The sequence below is a fragment of the Manduca sexta genome, chromosome 21, assembly GCF_014839805.1.
Source record: "Manduca sexta isolate Smith_Timp_Sample1 chromosome 21, JHU_Msex_v1.0, whole genome shotgun sequence".
NCBI classification, from domain to species: Eukaryota; Metazoa; Arthropoda; class Insecta; order Lepidoptera; family Sphingidae; genus Manduca; species Manduca sexta.
In genome coordinates, this window is record NC_051135.1 from 13,754,504 (window position 1) to 13,771,633 (window position 17,130).

General features: G+C 35.7%; 1 protein-coding gene across 1 annotated transcript in view; it reads right to left on the reverse strand.

Annotated features, from left to right (window-relative positions):
• Window positions 1-467: 467 nt before the first annotated feature.
• The window catches only part of LOC115442262 (organic cation/carnitine transporter 7), a 35,476-nt gene continuing 18,813 nt past the window's right edge, over window positions 468-17,130 (reverse strand). Inside the window, exons 3-12 of the mRNA XM_030167273.2 lie at window positions 10,456-10,617; window positions 8,184-8,346; window positions 7,103-7,224; window positions 4,484-4,728; window positions 3,786-3,937; window positions 2,239-2,368; window positions 1,944-2,078; window positions 1,437-1,582; window positions 937-1,064; window positions 468-565 (exon numbers count right to left, since the gene is read on the reverse strand). Coding sequence (XP_030023133.1) covers window positions 498-565; window positions 937-1,064; window positions 1,437-1,582; window positions 1,944-2,078; window positions 2,239-2,368; window positions 3,786-3,937; window positions 4,484-4,728; window positions 7,103-7,224; window positions 8,184-8,346; window positions 10,456-10,617 — 1,451 coding nt within the window. The 3' untranslated portion in view covers window positions 468-497. The remainder of the gene's footprint in view (window positions 566-936; window positions 1,065-1,436; window positions 1,583-1,943; window positions 2,079-2,238; window positions 2,369-3,785; window positions 3,938-4,483; window positions 4,729-7,102; window positions 7,225-8,183; window positions 8,347-10,455; window positions 10,618-17,130) is intronic.

The window sequence follows — 17,130 nt, forward strand, 5'->3', positions numbered from 1 at the left end:
ATATGGTGAGATATAAAATATATCCTACCAACTGCAAATAATAACTTCTGGTTTAGATATTTGGCCGAGTATACACGAATAGCCACGAACATAAATGTGTGAACAGCTTATTTGGGTGTACTCGTAATTCACAATACATAGTCATATTCATGCACGTATTAAAATATCGTGTTACTACTACCATCTATCAGAAGTTGATAGTAACAGTGTGACATTTTAAAAGTGTTTAGTGAAGTCATATACGTCTTTTGGAACACTTTTAATGCGAATAGTCTTATAAAATTGCAACTAGAAAGTGTAACAAATACTTCTTATAAATACGAAATATGGCTTATAGAACAGAATAAAATATCTCCTCAATCCATTGTAAAGTTAAACAATTCTTGCGAATTACTAGTGATCTTTTGGTTACCCAGGCTATTTAAAATAACAAATTGGTGTCTCAGAGATCACACGGTTTTTGTTTGTTCAATTTGATGTACTAAGGCAATACTAGACTATATTTTAGTCTTTTGATTGAAGAGACTTGGATCAGCTGGTAGAAGTAGACCGATGACACCACCAGCTGAAAAAATTTAGTATAAATTTTAGTATTTTTATCTGGTTAATTATTTCCGAAACAATCTTTACTTCATCTTTGTTAAATTTAATATTTTTTTTTATTGTTTGATAAGATTACGTTATTTTTCAATGTGTCTGTAGGTGGAAGATATTAATTGTGCAGTTTTTATGTAACTACTCCGTAGTTTTCTACGGAATAATAAAACAAATCACAAAGGCAAGCGTTAGATTGCATGCATCATTATCAGCATCGACTGGTAGACACAAGATTTTTCTAAAATCATTGATGAATTATCCAGCTACTGAAAATCTACTACTGTCTACCTCTGGAGTAACTTCTATATTAAATAAATTGCTTTACCACATAAAACTTACCAATAGTGACTCCGCCGAATATGTAGAAGGCAGCTTCACAGTTGTTTTCTATTAAGTTCTTGAGAACATTGATGCCGAGTATAGTACTACCTCGTCCCAGCATCACCATTAGGCACACGGCCTTTGCCCTGAAAACACAAATTATCGTGAAGGTACCAAAAGCAGTCCATTACTATATCAGACTGTTCCATTGTTGTCAAATTTATTGGTTCTATGAAATGTATTGATGATCATGCTTGTAATCTAGAATTGTTTCTAATAACAATTAGCTGAATTGAAACAAAAGTATCAGACATCACTCCGTTTAATAACTCTCAAAATCCTTCTTGAAAATCAGCTATAATTCTGAGATGATTGTAGACGGTAACGGTAGATGATAATAATATTTTCAGGTAACATATATTTGACCTTATTACTGCTTAAAACTAAGCAGAAAATAACTAAACACGATACTGTTTTTGTGTAATCGAGTCGAGCCCAAAATGTAGAACGGTACTTACTTGACATAAGTAGGGTAGAGGTCAACAGCGAAAGCGGAGAGGAAGCCGAAGTTGATGACGTCAGTGAGAAGCATGATGAACAGGACAGCGCTGAGAGGCCAGATAGAGCTCACGTTGATCAGGATACCTGCCAATCCTGATAGAATCTGAAATAGAATAAAGAAACATTGAGTCATGTGCCAGGTGATTGGTTTCTCTTAAACAAGAGTTCGTCCTGATTATTTACTGCACAGTTTATTGCATCAGTTTGGTCTTTCTGTGCTGCCAAGTGGCAGAGTGCTAGTATTGTTGTAATAAGATTACAGGATACTCATATCAGTGTTTCTACAGAGTTTTATGAGTCAAAATATTTAGGATGAAAAGCCTAGTTCAGTAATACAAAGCGTTGTAATCCAACGCTCTAGAAAGCGTTATTGCTATACGAATTATTTGTTGGAGTAACAGACAATGGCAAAAAAGGAATTTCTATTTTCTTCAATATTTAATTGTAAATATTAGCTACCTTACCTGGATGCCTATGAACAGCCGCCGTTTTCCGATAAAGTTAATGACTCCGCTAGCCACAGCGTTCAGAACCGCTAGCATGATGCTGATCCCAAACACCATCGTCATCGCAGTTCGGTTCATCGTACAGGCGGTGTTCTGGAAGTAAATCATCGCGACTATTATTAGTAAAAGTTTTGTTAGACCTTAAATCGAACAAAAAACTACCCAATTCGTCATAATTGCTATTAGATGACTGAAGGAAAATTCAAAATAGAATTTGATATATAGCTGGTATTCTTTGTAGAGTGATGTTTACCTCTTCAGTTTGCGTGGAATTCCTAGCCAGCCTGATCATTTCGCACATAGTCATTTCAGTGAATCCTTTTTCCACCGACGACATGAAGGCGTCAACCATGAATGGCAGCCAGACAATGAACGAGTTGATGCTGGAAATAAAATGATTATTATAACCTGTTTACTCTGCGAGAGAAAAGCCGAGATAAAGTCCCATAATAATATTATGATAAGGACCAGTGATGTGATATTGGCTATTGATTATTATGCAAACAATTTAGCAACTGAGAGTATACTATACTCAAAGAGAAACATTTTTGCCCACTTTAATCACGCGATATAATTCGGGTGATATTCCAAGGGGGCTACAGATATTCAAGAATAAAAAGATTTAGGCTTAATATGAATACCTAATGAATCTACCTATATGCTTTCCAGCGATAAGCCTCCTAGGGATTTTAATTAGTCAGTAATAAATCCTTTCCGCAGCATGCATAAAAAAGTAGGATGATCATGCCTTAATTCTGATCACTTTGTTGGGGTATATGGACACAGGAAGGGTAATTAATCAGCATGTCCTGAAAGTGCAGCATATGCCGACCGTCTTACCATCAAATTAAGAGATGATTTTATGGAAAAAATATTAAAACAAAATATATCACGCGATGCGGTAACGTTCACTATATAAATAATGCGCACAAATTATTTGTTCTTTATTTCGAACGTCATTGTAGTAAACGGCTATCTACATCAGGCGGTAAACAGCATGAATCAAACACAGATTCGCAAATAAAGAATCGGGTGGGCATCGCGTGATTTTTGTGTAGTTGGTAACTAGTTTAATTACAGCGCAACCAAAATACTGAACACTAGCTTTTACCCGCGGCTGAAACGTCCCCTGAAAAAGCTTATTCAGGATAAAAAGTATAGCACTTAGGAGTAATGTAGCTTCCTATTAGTGAAAAAAAAAACAAAATCAGTTTAGTAGTTTCTGAGATTACCGAGTTTAAACAAATAAACAAACTTTATTTATTAGTACTTTTTACTAAGTACCTTTTCGCTTGTATTGAGGCAGACTATCATCTAACAGGATTATTAAAAATCGAAGCTTAGACAGTGGTGTCTAATAGAATGTCGAATGACGAGAAATGATCACGCCTTGGCAGTCGACACAATTATGCCGGCCTGTTGGAACCGGATGTACGCAGGCTAATCCCGGAACGCAACACACGTGGGCCACCATGGCGCGTGTAAACACCTTTTTATAATACCATTAGATTTCTCAGGACCAAAGACATTTAACAGTATAGTTGGTTGATAGATCTATTTGGTTAGGGCCTAGAAAAAATCTGGAACTATTTTTTTATTTAATATTTTCCCGGGGAAAAAACGCGTTATCGCTACCGTCACTTGGGGGCTGAGTGGAACGGATATGTTGGTTTCATCGGTCTTACAGCCCAATATCGACACACAGGAGTATTGCAAGGCCTAGAAAATATCTTGACCTAGAGTTGGATATTAAAACAATCGTTCTATTGAGATATCTGCTTTCTTTCCTGCGTTTCTCACCAAGTGAAGACTAAGATGAACATGAATCCTAGGAGTAAGGTGTTCTTCAGTAGAGGAGGTTTGAACATCGGGAAGATCTGTGCCGCAAGAGTTGCCAAGAAGCCTTTGGAAGTTGTTGACGCGTTGTCCTCGTCGAGTACCACTGAGCTAACCTAAAAATAATGAAAATTAATTTGATGTTTAAGCTAAGAAGTCAATGAATATTCATCGGTGATAATTATAAACAATAAATATTATGATCATATGTGGTAAAAAAAGGCTTCTTAATGCGAAATGGCGATCGTCATGTATAGTTTAGACACATTTTCGGTTTAAGTTGAGGAACATAATATTGCGTTGTCAGTTTATAATAATAGTTTTATAAAATCGTGTTATTAATAGAACAAAGAAACGGTTACAATAATGTAACGCTTAAACGCTCACTTCACGCATTTATCTCCGAATGGGTATGGCAGAGGCGCAACCAGGTTACCCACTTTTCGCCAAGTGTGCTCCATCCCATGATGTGATAGGGGGCACAAATTTCAGATTTCGGGCAGATATTGAGCAGAAAAACCCAAATATCAGTTTGCCCGACCCGGGATTCGAACCCAGGACCTCAGAGCGCTGGCGTACCGCGGATGCAGTAGAACTATGCCACCGAGGCAGTTTACTACTAGATAGTTTAATTGCAAACTACTGCCATAAATGGCACCAACCTGATACAGATCACCACTTTTTCCGCTGTTCATTTCAAAGATTCCCTTCAATATTTCTAGGGCTTTCTTGTCTTCGCCTTTACTTAGCAAGTATTTAGGACTTTCATAGGCACAGACGACTCCAAAAGCGTTCAGGAGACACGGCAAGCAGAAGATCAAGTTCAGAAGACGCCAGGAGTTGAAGTGGATGTCCAGGTAAGGAATGTAGAATGCGAACTTCATAGGTAATATTGGTATTGATAGAACTGGAAAGAAAATAAATGCATATTAGTATAATTAATATTTTTTCTGATTGTCGTCATTAGCATTGTATAGTTTGAGTCGGTGGTGTACAGCTGGTCTTTTGTTCCAATTATTGTAGTAAGTATAGAATCAATTAGCATCATAATAAGTATTATAATCCTACTAGTCGTGTATAATTATAATTTTGTATCTATAGACTGATACTAAATAGCTAAACAATAATATTGCTACAAAATAAGTTAGCGTTATAGGCCATTGATGTTATTTTTGTCTGAGGTTAATTACTTCTACTTGGTTAATACCAAGGCATAATTGCCTTTCGCTTTGTTACGAAGGAAATGAAACTTTCCGTTCCATACTCGTCATTATAACTCATACAAGCTAGATGTAGAACTGGAATACCATACAGAATTATAGCGAAACGTACTTGCTACTATAGGGGAAGCTGACATTTTCCTTGGTCAGCAATGGAGATAAATTAAACAGACAGATAAGGAGAAATGTGAGGTAAAAAATATTCAATTCGTTTAAGCAGAGCGAGAGAAATCACTCATAGAAACGTAATTGATTAAAATTGTTAAGTTTTTATCATAAAAATTTACGTGAAGCAAATAGTTTGTTTCAAACCAGATCAGCTAGATACGTTGTAAAGATGTCTATTCTATTCTCCTTCTACAGTTTTTTCTTATTTGTTCATTCAAGTAGTCCGAATGACTTAACGCTAGAAATGGCACTTCTATACATTGTTTAGTTTTTTGAAATCGTTAACTATGATGGAAAGTCATCTTGTCTTTTCTTCTGAGTTAAATTTAGCGGCAGACGGCAAAACTAAGAACTCTCAAACTTTGACGGGGTTCATCGTTATTATCAGCCGCAGGATGTCCACTGCTGAACATGGTCCCCCCCCAAAGATTTCCAGATCGACCTATTGGTGCACATGTCCACACTATCCACATTTCGTGGATGGTTAAGAGTTGTAAAGTTTTGAGCGTGTTTTAAAGCTTAAATGTCAATAGCGTCGTGTTTCAGAAATGGTATGTTAATGATAAAGAAAAAAGATTATGTCCAGACAAAATTTAGTAACTAAACAATAAAAACACATGATACTCTTTAAATATTCAGTACTATATACTTTTATGGAGCAATCATAAATCATAACTTATTTCTTATCTTAATAATATTATAAATGTAAATGTTTGCCAGAAATAAAAACAGTAACCGCTGAACGATTTTCGATGCAGGTTGGCACACGGAGGAACCATTTCCTGGATTAATATATAGGCTAATTTATAACCCGGTAATTTGTAAGAATGGGAAGAATTTGAATTTTTAATCTGATTTTTAAATAGATGTCGTTGGTGTCGTATAGATGGCGCTATGCGTTACAGTGATTGGGACCCTATACTGGGAAAGGCTTTATACGCGGTCAAAGCCGCGAGCAAACACCTGTGATGAATATATTTGTTTTATAAAATATATTACACTATCTAAGTTCAATATTGATACAAAGCTACGATGAAAGAATGAAGGAAAATAATATAATATGAAATGCAAAGTAACCAGTGGAAATGTTTATCTGATCGTAAATCAAAAGAAAGGTCTCATAAAGGTTTATGAAAGATTAATTTATGTATGCATTTATACTGCAAATATTTAATATATAGATAAATATTTTATATTACGTTACAACGAGTTACTGGGGCAGTAGGAGAGACTATTGTTCGTATTTAGATAATGTAAAAAACTATGGTGAGTAAAGGCAAAGGAAATGATCTCGTGTATGGAAACCTGTCCGTCAAAATGCGTAAAATTACGGTGGCGCCACGGTAGCAAGTGGTTAAATTTGGAACATAACGGCAAAAGTTTAATGAGTAGGATAATGAATTAAACAAGAAAATGGCTTCCGTTTTGAGTTAGTTGAGGTTGCTAATAAACCACATTGGTGATTCCGTTTGCAACCGCAAACTTCATGTCACACCCTCATGCTACCTACGCTAGCGCTATTGCCATAAGTAATAAAGATATAGGAATTGGCGACATATTCGCTTTGTTACTTTTGTGTTGGTGTTGCTCAGTCTATTCTTTATGAATCGGAATTCAAATAATTTATAACATTTAGGGTTCAAATAAATCACTTTATTTCATTTAATATCTGTATAGTAAGTTGTGTTAAGATGTCACTTCTCTTACAATCATTTAAGACAACTGATTCAGAGGGCTTTATTTTGGCAATTAAATTAGAAGGTATTTTTAGAGCTTATACCCATTTTTGTTTATCCTTATAACGGGTTATATTTAAAATTTACGGTCCACGTTTCTTCACATCATATTACATATTGTGTATATGGGTATAAAGGTAGTTGAAGATGTACTTACTCGCCATGATTCCAGTGCAGGACAGGAACGCACTGGTGGTCAGTAACAGCAGTGTACTTCTCCTGGATGCTGGTGTGCATTCGCTGAGTAGCGCGAGGGCGATTGCCGATGACCCTGACACTCTGAAAAGGTTTAATTAGGTTTTCATGGACAGCAGATATTTGGATTATGTTTTTTCTTTACGACTGTAGTGGAATAATATCTATTGTTTTTAGAACTATGTTACTTTTATTCTATTTGTACAGTTGTTTCCTCAATAAACAGCAAACGTTTACGAATTTGGTATTTTCGTTATACTATTATTGATATGCGGCACATTTCTATTTGTTTACATACCGACACATATATCAATTAACTTTCCGTTTTTTGTTGTTATGCGTGGGTAGTAATGACTAATGACATCATCATACATATTATAAAACAAAGTTCGCTTTTTTTGCCTGTATTTTATCGATTTTCTCAAAATCCACTAAACGGATTTTTATGAAACTTGGTATGGAGATAGTTTAAGACCCTGGAAAGGTTTTCTTTCTATCCCGCGAAAATATATAGTGGGACTTTTATCCTGGACAACTCTTTCACGCAGATGAAGCCGCGAGCTGAAGCTAGTATAATTATAAACAGATTCCTAACAGACTAAAATTAATAATATCAGCCCTATATTATATACTGTCCCACTGTCGGGCACGGGCCTTCTCTACTACCGAGAGGGAATAGGCCTTAGTCCACCACGCTGGCCTAGTGCGGGTTGGTAGACTTCACACACCCTCGAAAATTCCTAATAGAGAATTTGTCAGACATGCAGGTTTCCTTCACCGTTAAAGCAAGCGATAATTCACAAAGAATACACACATATTTTTTTAGAAAAGTCAGAGGTGCATGTCCTTGGGATTTGAACCTGCGGACATTCGTCTCGGCAGTCCGATCGACAACCAACTAGGCTATCGCCGCTTAATACAATTGATTTATGTAAAAGTCTAATTATTTACGTTCAGCTCGCGGAATGATTAGATTAGATTATGCGGAATGAAAGAGTAAAGAAACAGAGTTCAGTGGTTTTAAGTCTGATCGTGATACTTACGCGGCAGAAGATAAGAACTTGAGGATGCTCAGGACTATCCAGTTGGGAGATAGTGCTGCTGCAGCTCCAGCCACGAAACCAATGGTCATAGAGACGCACAGGATCTTCCTCCTGCCCCTGGTGTCAGCCAGGTATCCCCAAATATGTGATGTGGTTATTACACCTGTAATTTATTGATGTTTTATATATTATTCTTTCATTGCCAGGGTAACTACTGGACATAATGAGACTTAACATCTCATGTCTCAGTTGAATACCAAACAATATTTTGTAATTCAAGGTGTTGAATGGTGTTTCTACTGTTTATAGGCGGTCGTATCGCTTACCATCAGGCGAACGGTAAGCTCGTCTCCTCATTCAAAGGAATACATAAAATATTTATTTGCATTTTCGTCCATAGTAGTATACGAGCTGTGGATTAGCAGGTCCTGCCCTCTAGGTTCGTCGAGCTTCATTGATCGGTGTCATTAAATGCGTGCCACTGCTGATCTGTTCTTACAGGAATTGTAGCTGTGGGTGTGAGGGCGAGAAAGTCTCTCGCAGGTCCTATATTTTAAATACGGGCAAGGCAAAGTAATCCCACGGCATCTGATGGTAATTGGAGTGGGGTCCAGATAGGGTATCGACTGACAAGAGACTGAATCCTCGTCAGTCGACATAATTATGCCGACCTGTTTTAAATCGGGTTTACACAGCCTAAACCCGGAACGCGGCATATTTATGTGCGCCATTATAGGAGGTTTTAGGTCTTATTTTAGTAGAGATATTTAAATGTTCGTACACAACAAATAACAAAAATAAAGTTTAGTACATAACACATTGTATTGTGTAAAATGGCCACTGGCCAACAAAATCGGTGATATACAGAGTTCATTGACTTTGTAAATATTTTTAGTTAGTAAATATAATTCATACTTTATATTATAAAAGCGAATATAGCTATGTTTGTCTACGTTCTCACGACTGAACTAATGAACTGATTTTGATGAAATTTGGTATAAAGATCGATTGAGAACTTCGGGAAGATCACTTTTATCTCGGGATAATATGTAACGGGATATATCCTGGAAAACTAAAGGACGCGGGAAGACTTGCAAGCAAGAGTTAGTAACATATATTTTTTTGGGAAATGTTCTATGCTTGTGTCTATTAACATTTTCAAATTCTAAATCCCAATTCTCGTCTCGAAGGTCTATTTGCTATTCTTGAGTTAACGTTAAGAGTTCTTAGTCACATATGGCCACGATTGTATCTTGGACATTGTCATTATTTCAGACTATAAATTCATTTAAGAATACTTTTTATTTCACGTTTCCATTTTCCCGCAATCGGGTTTCATTTTTAACTATTTTTTTATTGTTATGAAACTATCAGGACAGAAATTATGAAGGAAGCAAATACACTGCTCAAATCATAACATTAGTCTTTACCGTAAGTCGGAAACTTCACTTACAGTTTAGTTTTGACGGATTACTCTACACTGGCGCGTGTAAAACAATGAATACAAGCTTACTAAATAGTGTTAATATCAAAATCAACCATGTATATCCTACTGCGTAACCATATCTACATATTTGGGGTACGTCATAATTAATTTGTTTATTTTATAATTTTCGTGTTATTGTTAATGGTCGGATGTTGACACAAAGTGTTTTTTGTTTTAAACAACTTTAAGTTTTTGTTTGTTTATTTCCTTATTTTTTTTTACATCAGGGTGCGTTTGGGTAAAATCGGATCTTTTCGGCGTGTTAAACAGTTTGCGAATATTTTTTATCAAGAATTCTATAGAAGTAATCATCATTAATAATTAATTTGGCTATGGTTTATTAATATATCTAATATAAAGTGTTTTTTTTTAATACATGTCGTTCCTATACAATTGTTTTTTTATTGCTTTGAATGACGAGACGAGCTTGCCATTCGCTTGATGGTAAGCGATACGACCGCTCATAAATAGTAGAAACACCATCCAAAACCTTGAATTACAAAGTATTATTTAGTATTCCACTGCGCTCGCCATCCTGAGACATGAGATGTTAAATCATGTTATGTCCAGTAGTTACACTGGCTACAATGTCCTTCAAACCAGAACACAACAGTGACTACACACTGCTGCTTGGCGGCAGAAGTAGACATTGCGGTGGTACCTACCCAGGCGGACTCTCACATATAAGAGACCTACCACCAGTATGTTGTTCCTATATATATTTTTGTTTTCTTATAGTGTTAACTATTGTAGGAAGGTTGACTACGACTCTTGGTGTAACATTACCTATTAAAGGCAGTCCAGCCATTAGCCCCTGCTGGGTGCTGGTAGTGTCCAGCTCGCAGACGCTGGCTGGCACCAGGTAGGATACGGAGTATATCTCGAACACCATCGCGACGATCACGCTGCTGCACAGCATGAACATCAGCAGGTTGAATTTGCTGAAGCCTGTGGAGGAATCATCATCATTAGTCGCAAGATGTCCACTATTGAACATGGGCCTCTAAAGATTTCCCGATCAACCTATTGGAATAGGTACATAAATTAATCAAATTGTGTGTTTTTGATTTTTGTTGGAAAATTTGAGGGTAAGATTATATGAGGCTGTGAATGCTACTAAAGTTTGAACATGACGTTTTAATCGTTCTTTCTGCTTGTATGTTTGTTTGAATGCAAGTCATTTTGACACTTTTGTTAGTAAGCAGAGAACTCAGACGGTGTAGTCTATGTTTTCTTACATAGTATTTTAAAAGGGCCCAGTCACGAGTATATCTAATGAAATGAACAATTGATTATTGTAATACTAGTTTTTGCCTGCGTTACCATCCTCGTGAGAAAGTTTTTTATGAAATCATTTTCACGGGATAAAAAACCTATAGCACTCAAAATTAATCTGGCTTCCTGTTACTGAAAAAATATTCAAAATCGGTGTAGTAATACTTGAGAATAGCGCGTTCAAACAAACACTCTTCAGCTTTCTAATATTAGTATTGTTAGGAAATGAAGTGATTATGATAAAATAAAAAGAACTATCACTGACTACAGAAATACTTTCACTAATATTTAACCAACCAACCGACTTATAGGACTTGTCAATGACCAACTTCTTCGGTCTGACGCTCAGTGTTTTTATACAAATACCGTCACAAGAAATTTTCGTCCTAACTGTATAGATTTATAGACTACTAGCTGACCCGACAGACGTTGTCCCGTCTTAACTATGAATTTGCAGCGCGCATTCTGTCAATCGCTGACAGTTATTTCAAACAATTGACAGTTATATAAAATTAATATTTTCGTTAAGTTTTCTTAAATTTTCTAACTTTCCGCGCAATTTTTTGAATTTTTCCTTTCATAAGATCCTTCTCCTGACATTAACAAACACAACAAAAAAAATAGTGAAATCGGTCCAGCCGTTCACGCGTGATGGCGTGACCAAGGGAAATAGGGATTCATTTTTATATATATAGATAAACAGAGTATTCTAGACAACGGCTCTGAGCTGGCGTGATTTAGCTTTTACTTTGTTTTTTTATGTCATCCTCTGCTCTGTGAATACCAAGTGGGTGAGCGGCGCATCTTATATGCAATCATTGAACTTGGGCCAGGTTTTTGGCGCCAAATATTTAAGGTTATATTATTGCTCGTATTTGCTCGTGGATTCGATCGTAAATAAAAGTCATAATGTGCACTTTTCCCAGACAAAAAGAAGCCTATTAGTTAATCTATACTTTTTTTAAAAAGCTGAAGAGTTTGATTGAACACGCTTATCTTAGCAACTGTTAAACGATTTTGAATTTCTTTTTTTCTAATAGATAGCTACATTACGCTTGAGTGCTATAGGCTACTTTTATCCCAGGAAAACTTTTAACGCGAGCGGCGCAGTAGGCAAAGTCAAATATTATAAACCTACAGCCGTTTATCTACTCTACCTTCTAACGTACATACAGACATCTTCGCAATATTTAGATGTATGTTAATAGTAAGATTATGATGTTTTATCAATTTTAATATTGAGAATTACATTGATGGTAGGTCTCTTCTAGTGACCATTGCTGTCTCTCTTCAACCGACATTATAACTTTGTATGCTTAAAGAGCCCTGTTGTTGATTTAATATTTAGATTACGACACCATGACATAGTTTTAATTATCCTTTAATCTAAACATGTCATAAAACAAAGTCCCCAAAAACTGTCTGTCTGTGTGATTTTCTAAAAATGTACTGAACGGATTTTTGTATTGTTTTTACTAAAAGATAGTGCAATTCTTGAGGAAGTTTTAGATTAATAGTACAGGTCGCGTGGTTATAAAAAATCTCGTGGGTCGGGATTTACGCGGGAAAACTTTGCTACACAATGATTACCACGTGAGCGAAGCCGCGGGCACAGCTAGTCGATAATAATTTACTCTCATGGATTCATTCAGTTGTACATAATTTGTATGCAAAGCTAAAAATAAACGTAAAGCAATAATGCAAATACGCATAAATGAAACTGGAATTTTCGTTTTATTAATGTACTTAATTACCAAGTTGCATGTGCATACGAATGACCCGCAGATGTGTTAGGGCTGCCTTAGCTTCGAAATCAGTGGTCATATTGCATCAAGAGTCCAGTTAGACTAGTAGGCAAAGTATATCATATCGGGGTCAAGAAGGTATCAACGCTAAATTTTTTAGAAAATATGTTATGGTTGTCAATCATAATGTACATGTTGTTATGGCATAAGTATATAAAAAAAATCACATTATAGTTAAGAGGCCCTATTCCGTCTACGGGTCAGATTCGTCTTTTACCGATTATGGGAATTCAAGAAGAACAGCTTTGGTAGCTGTATCACTAAATAGGGCATTTTTTTACTCTTCTACCTAAATTGCAAATTGCAAAAAGATGGATATGTACCCACAGACGGAATACTACAAATTATATTAGGTAACAAAAGGTAATACTATTTTTTACTTTGTTGATCCGTGAGCATTCCGTTGTCATGTCTGTCATTAAAATAAAACTCTTTTTTAATTGTATCGCATTTTTTAAATTATGATTTTCTGTCAACGTTCTTAAGACTTTGCAGCATTTGGGGGGAGTCCCCCAATTATCATGAGGGTTGCTAAAATCCGAAAAATTCTTTTATACAATATCTAACATTCAAACATAGGAGATCATTATGATGTCTGACATATATTTATTTATTTACACACGCACTACTCGAACGCGTTGTACGCGCCAGCCTTAATAATCAACCCATATTTATGATATTTCCTCCGATAATATTACTATTGAATTAGAATTTGGTATACAACAAAATATATGATCAATAGACTAAGACATTACTATCATCTATGGCGTTAATCTGGCCTTGTAATAAAATAATAAAATTCCTCCGTCGTTAATAAACTTGGCAACCCTAAGTACAGCATTGAAAAACTGCATTGAACAGATAAGCACCTATATAAAGGAAACCTTAACGAAACTGTGTCATCAGCTTATATAAACAGGAAAAATTATTCAAATTTTATTCCTTTCTGCCTATTAAGGCGATGCTGGTGACCTTTAGTTACCGTCACCCATGGGCTAAGCTACGGTTGTAATGGGTGACAGTGTCATGCAGTGCTTTTAGCGTTTAGCATAAAGCATAAAGTTCTGTGTTTGTAATGGGTGACAGTACCAGTCAGTACTTCAGCACAAAGTTCTGTGTCATGTTTTATTTACAACACGTCTGGTTCTTTCCTATTACGTAAATAACTTGCATATTCAATTAGTTGTTTAAGAAACAGCAAATGTAAAATACTGAATTTGGTAAACCAGATAAAAAATATTCTCAATCATTATAATATTAGATTCAAATTAGATTTTACAATTTGAATTTTTGAATCAGAAATGGTTCAAATCAAAATACTATGTTATGTATGGTTATATGTAAATAAGGTATTATATTTATTATATGCACAAAATTAGAGTCCGATTAAGTTATTAATGCGTATAAATGCTGGTCAGGCCTATAAATTTTCTTTCCTTCCTTTTTTAAATATCGACACACACACGCATATACTCACGCACCCACTCACGCACCCGCGCACACGCGCATACGTGCACGCATCCAATTCCTTTAGGAAGGTGAATGTTTATGGGTCATGGTGATCACTTATGATAAGGTGATCTACCTAAAAAGCAAGAAAGCCATTAGTTTTTCTGATTAAAACATGTAATTATCATTCTATAATATATTCATGTCACCAAGCTATAAACGTGTTCCAACACGTGATTTGGTGCAACGAACGCCAATGACACCGGCCTCACGTTTTTGAGATATTTGTAAAAGTAATCCAAAAATGCTTATCAAGTTAATACAATCTGGCTTGTAGCATATTTGGACATCTTCTGGACTATATGAAGCGAGAGCTACTTGCACTATGCCTTAAACGTTAATTGCAAAAGTTATATTTTCATTTCCGTAACTGACTAGTGACTTACTAGTATTTGATGCCTAAAATTGTGAAAAGTATTAGATGGTTGTATGTTTGAAGGAAATGCCAAAACTGCTTAACGGATTTGGATTAAGTTTAGCACAGATAAAACTTGTCCTGAATTAACATATAATTATAGGCAACATTTTGTAAAAATTAAGAAGGTTTATTAACGGCTTAGCGGCTCCAGTGCACCTGAAAACTCCCGGAAAACTCCTTCATGCAAGCGAAGCTTCGAGAAAAAACTAGTCTTCAATAAAAAAATCTATAAACCTTTCTATTAGCAAATTTCGAACACGCGACCAGATGATGGTCGAAGCGCTGTCAGATCATTTAGCAAATAAATTTTTCCTTTTAGAACTGGTTGGCGGTGAGATAAATTTGTAAAGATTGGGCGATGGACGTCCTCCGATGACCTTTACATCTTCATCAAATTTGATTTCTGCGGTTATAGTAATAAATGTTATTTATGAACGACAAGTTTGCTTGAGATTTCGCCGTGAAAATAATTTTAGTCAAGGACATGGTCTCTGTGGCTAATTAATTTCAAATCAAAACAATGGTAACAATTCGTCACAGTAATTCATTAAGGCGGGGTTCTGAATTCATTCAGTCTACAACTAGCATAGGACTATAATATTTTTAGTAATATTGGACAACATTATATTTAAACTGCGTTCTTACCCACATTCCCATATCAGCTTTGAGTCGAATCTCAAGTAGGCGTTTAATGTATTAAAGTAAACTTAGCTGTCACTTAAGAGCTTGTTCTCAGCTGAGTCGGGGCTGTTAATTAAACAAGACTCAGTTTTTTTTATTGCATTGAATGACGAGATCAGCTTGCCGTTCGCCTGATGGTAAGCGATACGACCGCCCATAAACAGTAGAAACACCGCCCAACACTTTAAATTACAAAGTATTGTTTGGTATTCTACTGCGCTCGCCATCCTGTGACATGAGGTGTTAAGTCTTATTATGTCCAGTAATTACACTGGCTACAATGTCCTTCAAACGGGAACACAACAGTAACTACACACTGCTGCTTGGCGACAGATATAGACATAGAGGTGGTACCTACCCAGACGGTCTCTCACGTATGAGAGATCTACCACCAGTAAACGGTTGTCAAAATCCATTACATATTGTGACTTAAGATATCATTGAGCTGATTTTAACATGGGTTTACTAAACAGTGACTGTCTTAAGATGCCGTCTTTAATTTGACAGCGTCTCAATTAATATCTCACTAGACAGAAACTGAATAGTATCTATTAACACCGTTTTTAGTCACTGCGTCTATTCTTAGGGACTACTGATTCGAATTGAAAAATTCTAAAATGTTAGATAGCCCATTTATCAAGGAAGGCTTTAGGCTATTAAACATCACGCTATGATCAATAGGAGTGGAGCATTCATGAAAATTAAATTATATATGTCATTCATACAATATAATAATGTCAAAATGTGTACATCAACACAATTTATTTAATAATTTGAAATAAAAGGTAAGTAAAATTTGCATGAACATAAAAATAACTCCTGTATTGCAACCAGCAGTGACCAGACGGCTAACTTGCTCATTAACTCGCTCATTGCAGCCCACCTATTACGGACCGGTGTGGCGCCTCCAAACCAGTATCGACATTATGTTTTTCTACATAAATTCTTAGATTGCTTAGAGAAATTTTATGCTGTGTGAAGGGATATTCTTGGCGCAAATGGTAACAAGAAGATCTTTGATCTTTCTTGTCTTACATTATTACGGTTGAAGCCGCCAATGATCGCGGTGTATTGCTGTCTCGTAGATGTTAAAATCAATATTACATAAAAAGGTCATAATATTAAAATATCAGCAATTTTTTATAAAATGTACAATGATAACTTATGTAAATTCCGATTATATTATTTCAAACAAGCGCGGTTGAACTTCAATTTTTTAATGGAGGTAGCGCTATGACCAATAGGAGTAGAGCAGTAATAAAAAATGTTGCAAAAATGAGGAAAATTGATTGCTTTTGAGAGCTTCCGTTGCCTGCGTTGGGTAAATGGTTAAAGTTACGGAACAAATTTGTATGACGGAATTGTTCCTTTTGAATAGTTATGAAAAATATATTATAAAATAAAGTTCTCCACTGCAGCTGTAGCACAATAGAATCGAAAACTACCGATCGTATTTGAATGAAATTTAGTGGGAAATAGTTGAAACCCTGGGACAGACGTATGCTACTTACCATCCTGGAAGATATATAGCGGGTCTTTTATATCGGAAATCTTTTTCACGCGGGCGAAGGTGCGAGCAAAAGCTAGTAATATATAAATAGTTTTTTGTGAATAATGTAAAAAATATTTAAAATATGGAAGAACATAAAAATGAAATTATTCCGCATGTGAGAATCTTTAAACATAAATAACATCTTTGTTTATCACGTAGGCGATTAAAGTTGCACTTATGATATAAGAAATACCGTATAATAATATACCAGTTATAAGAAT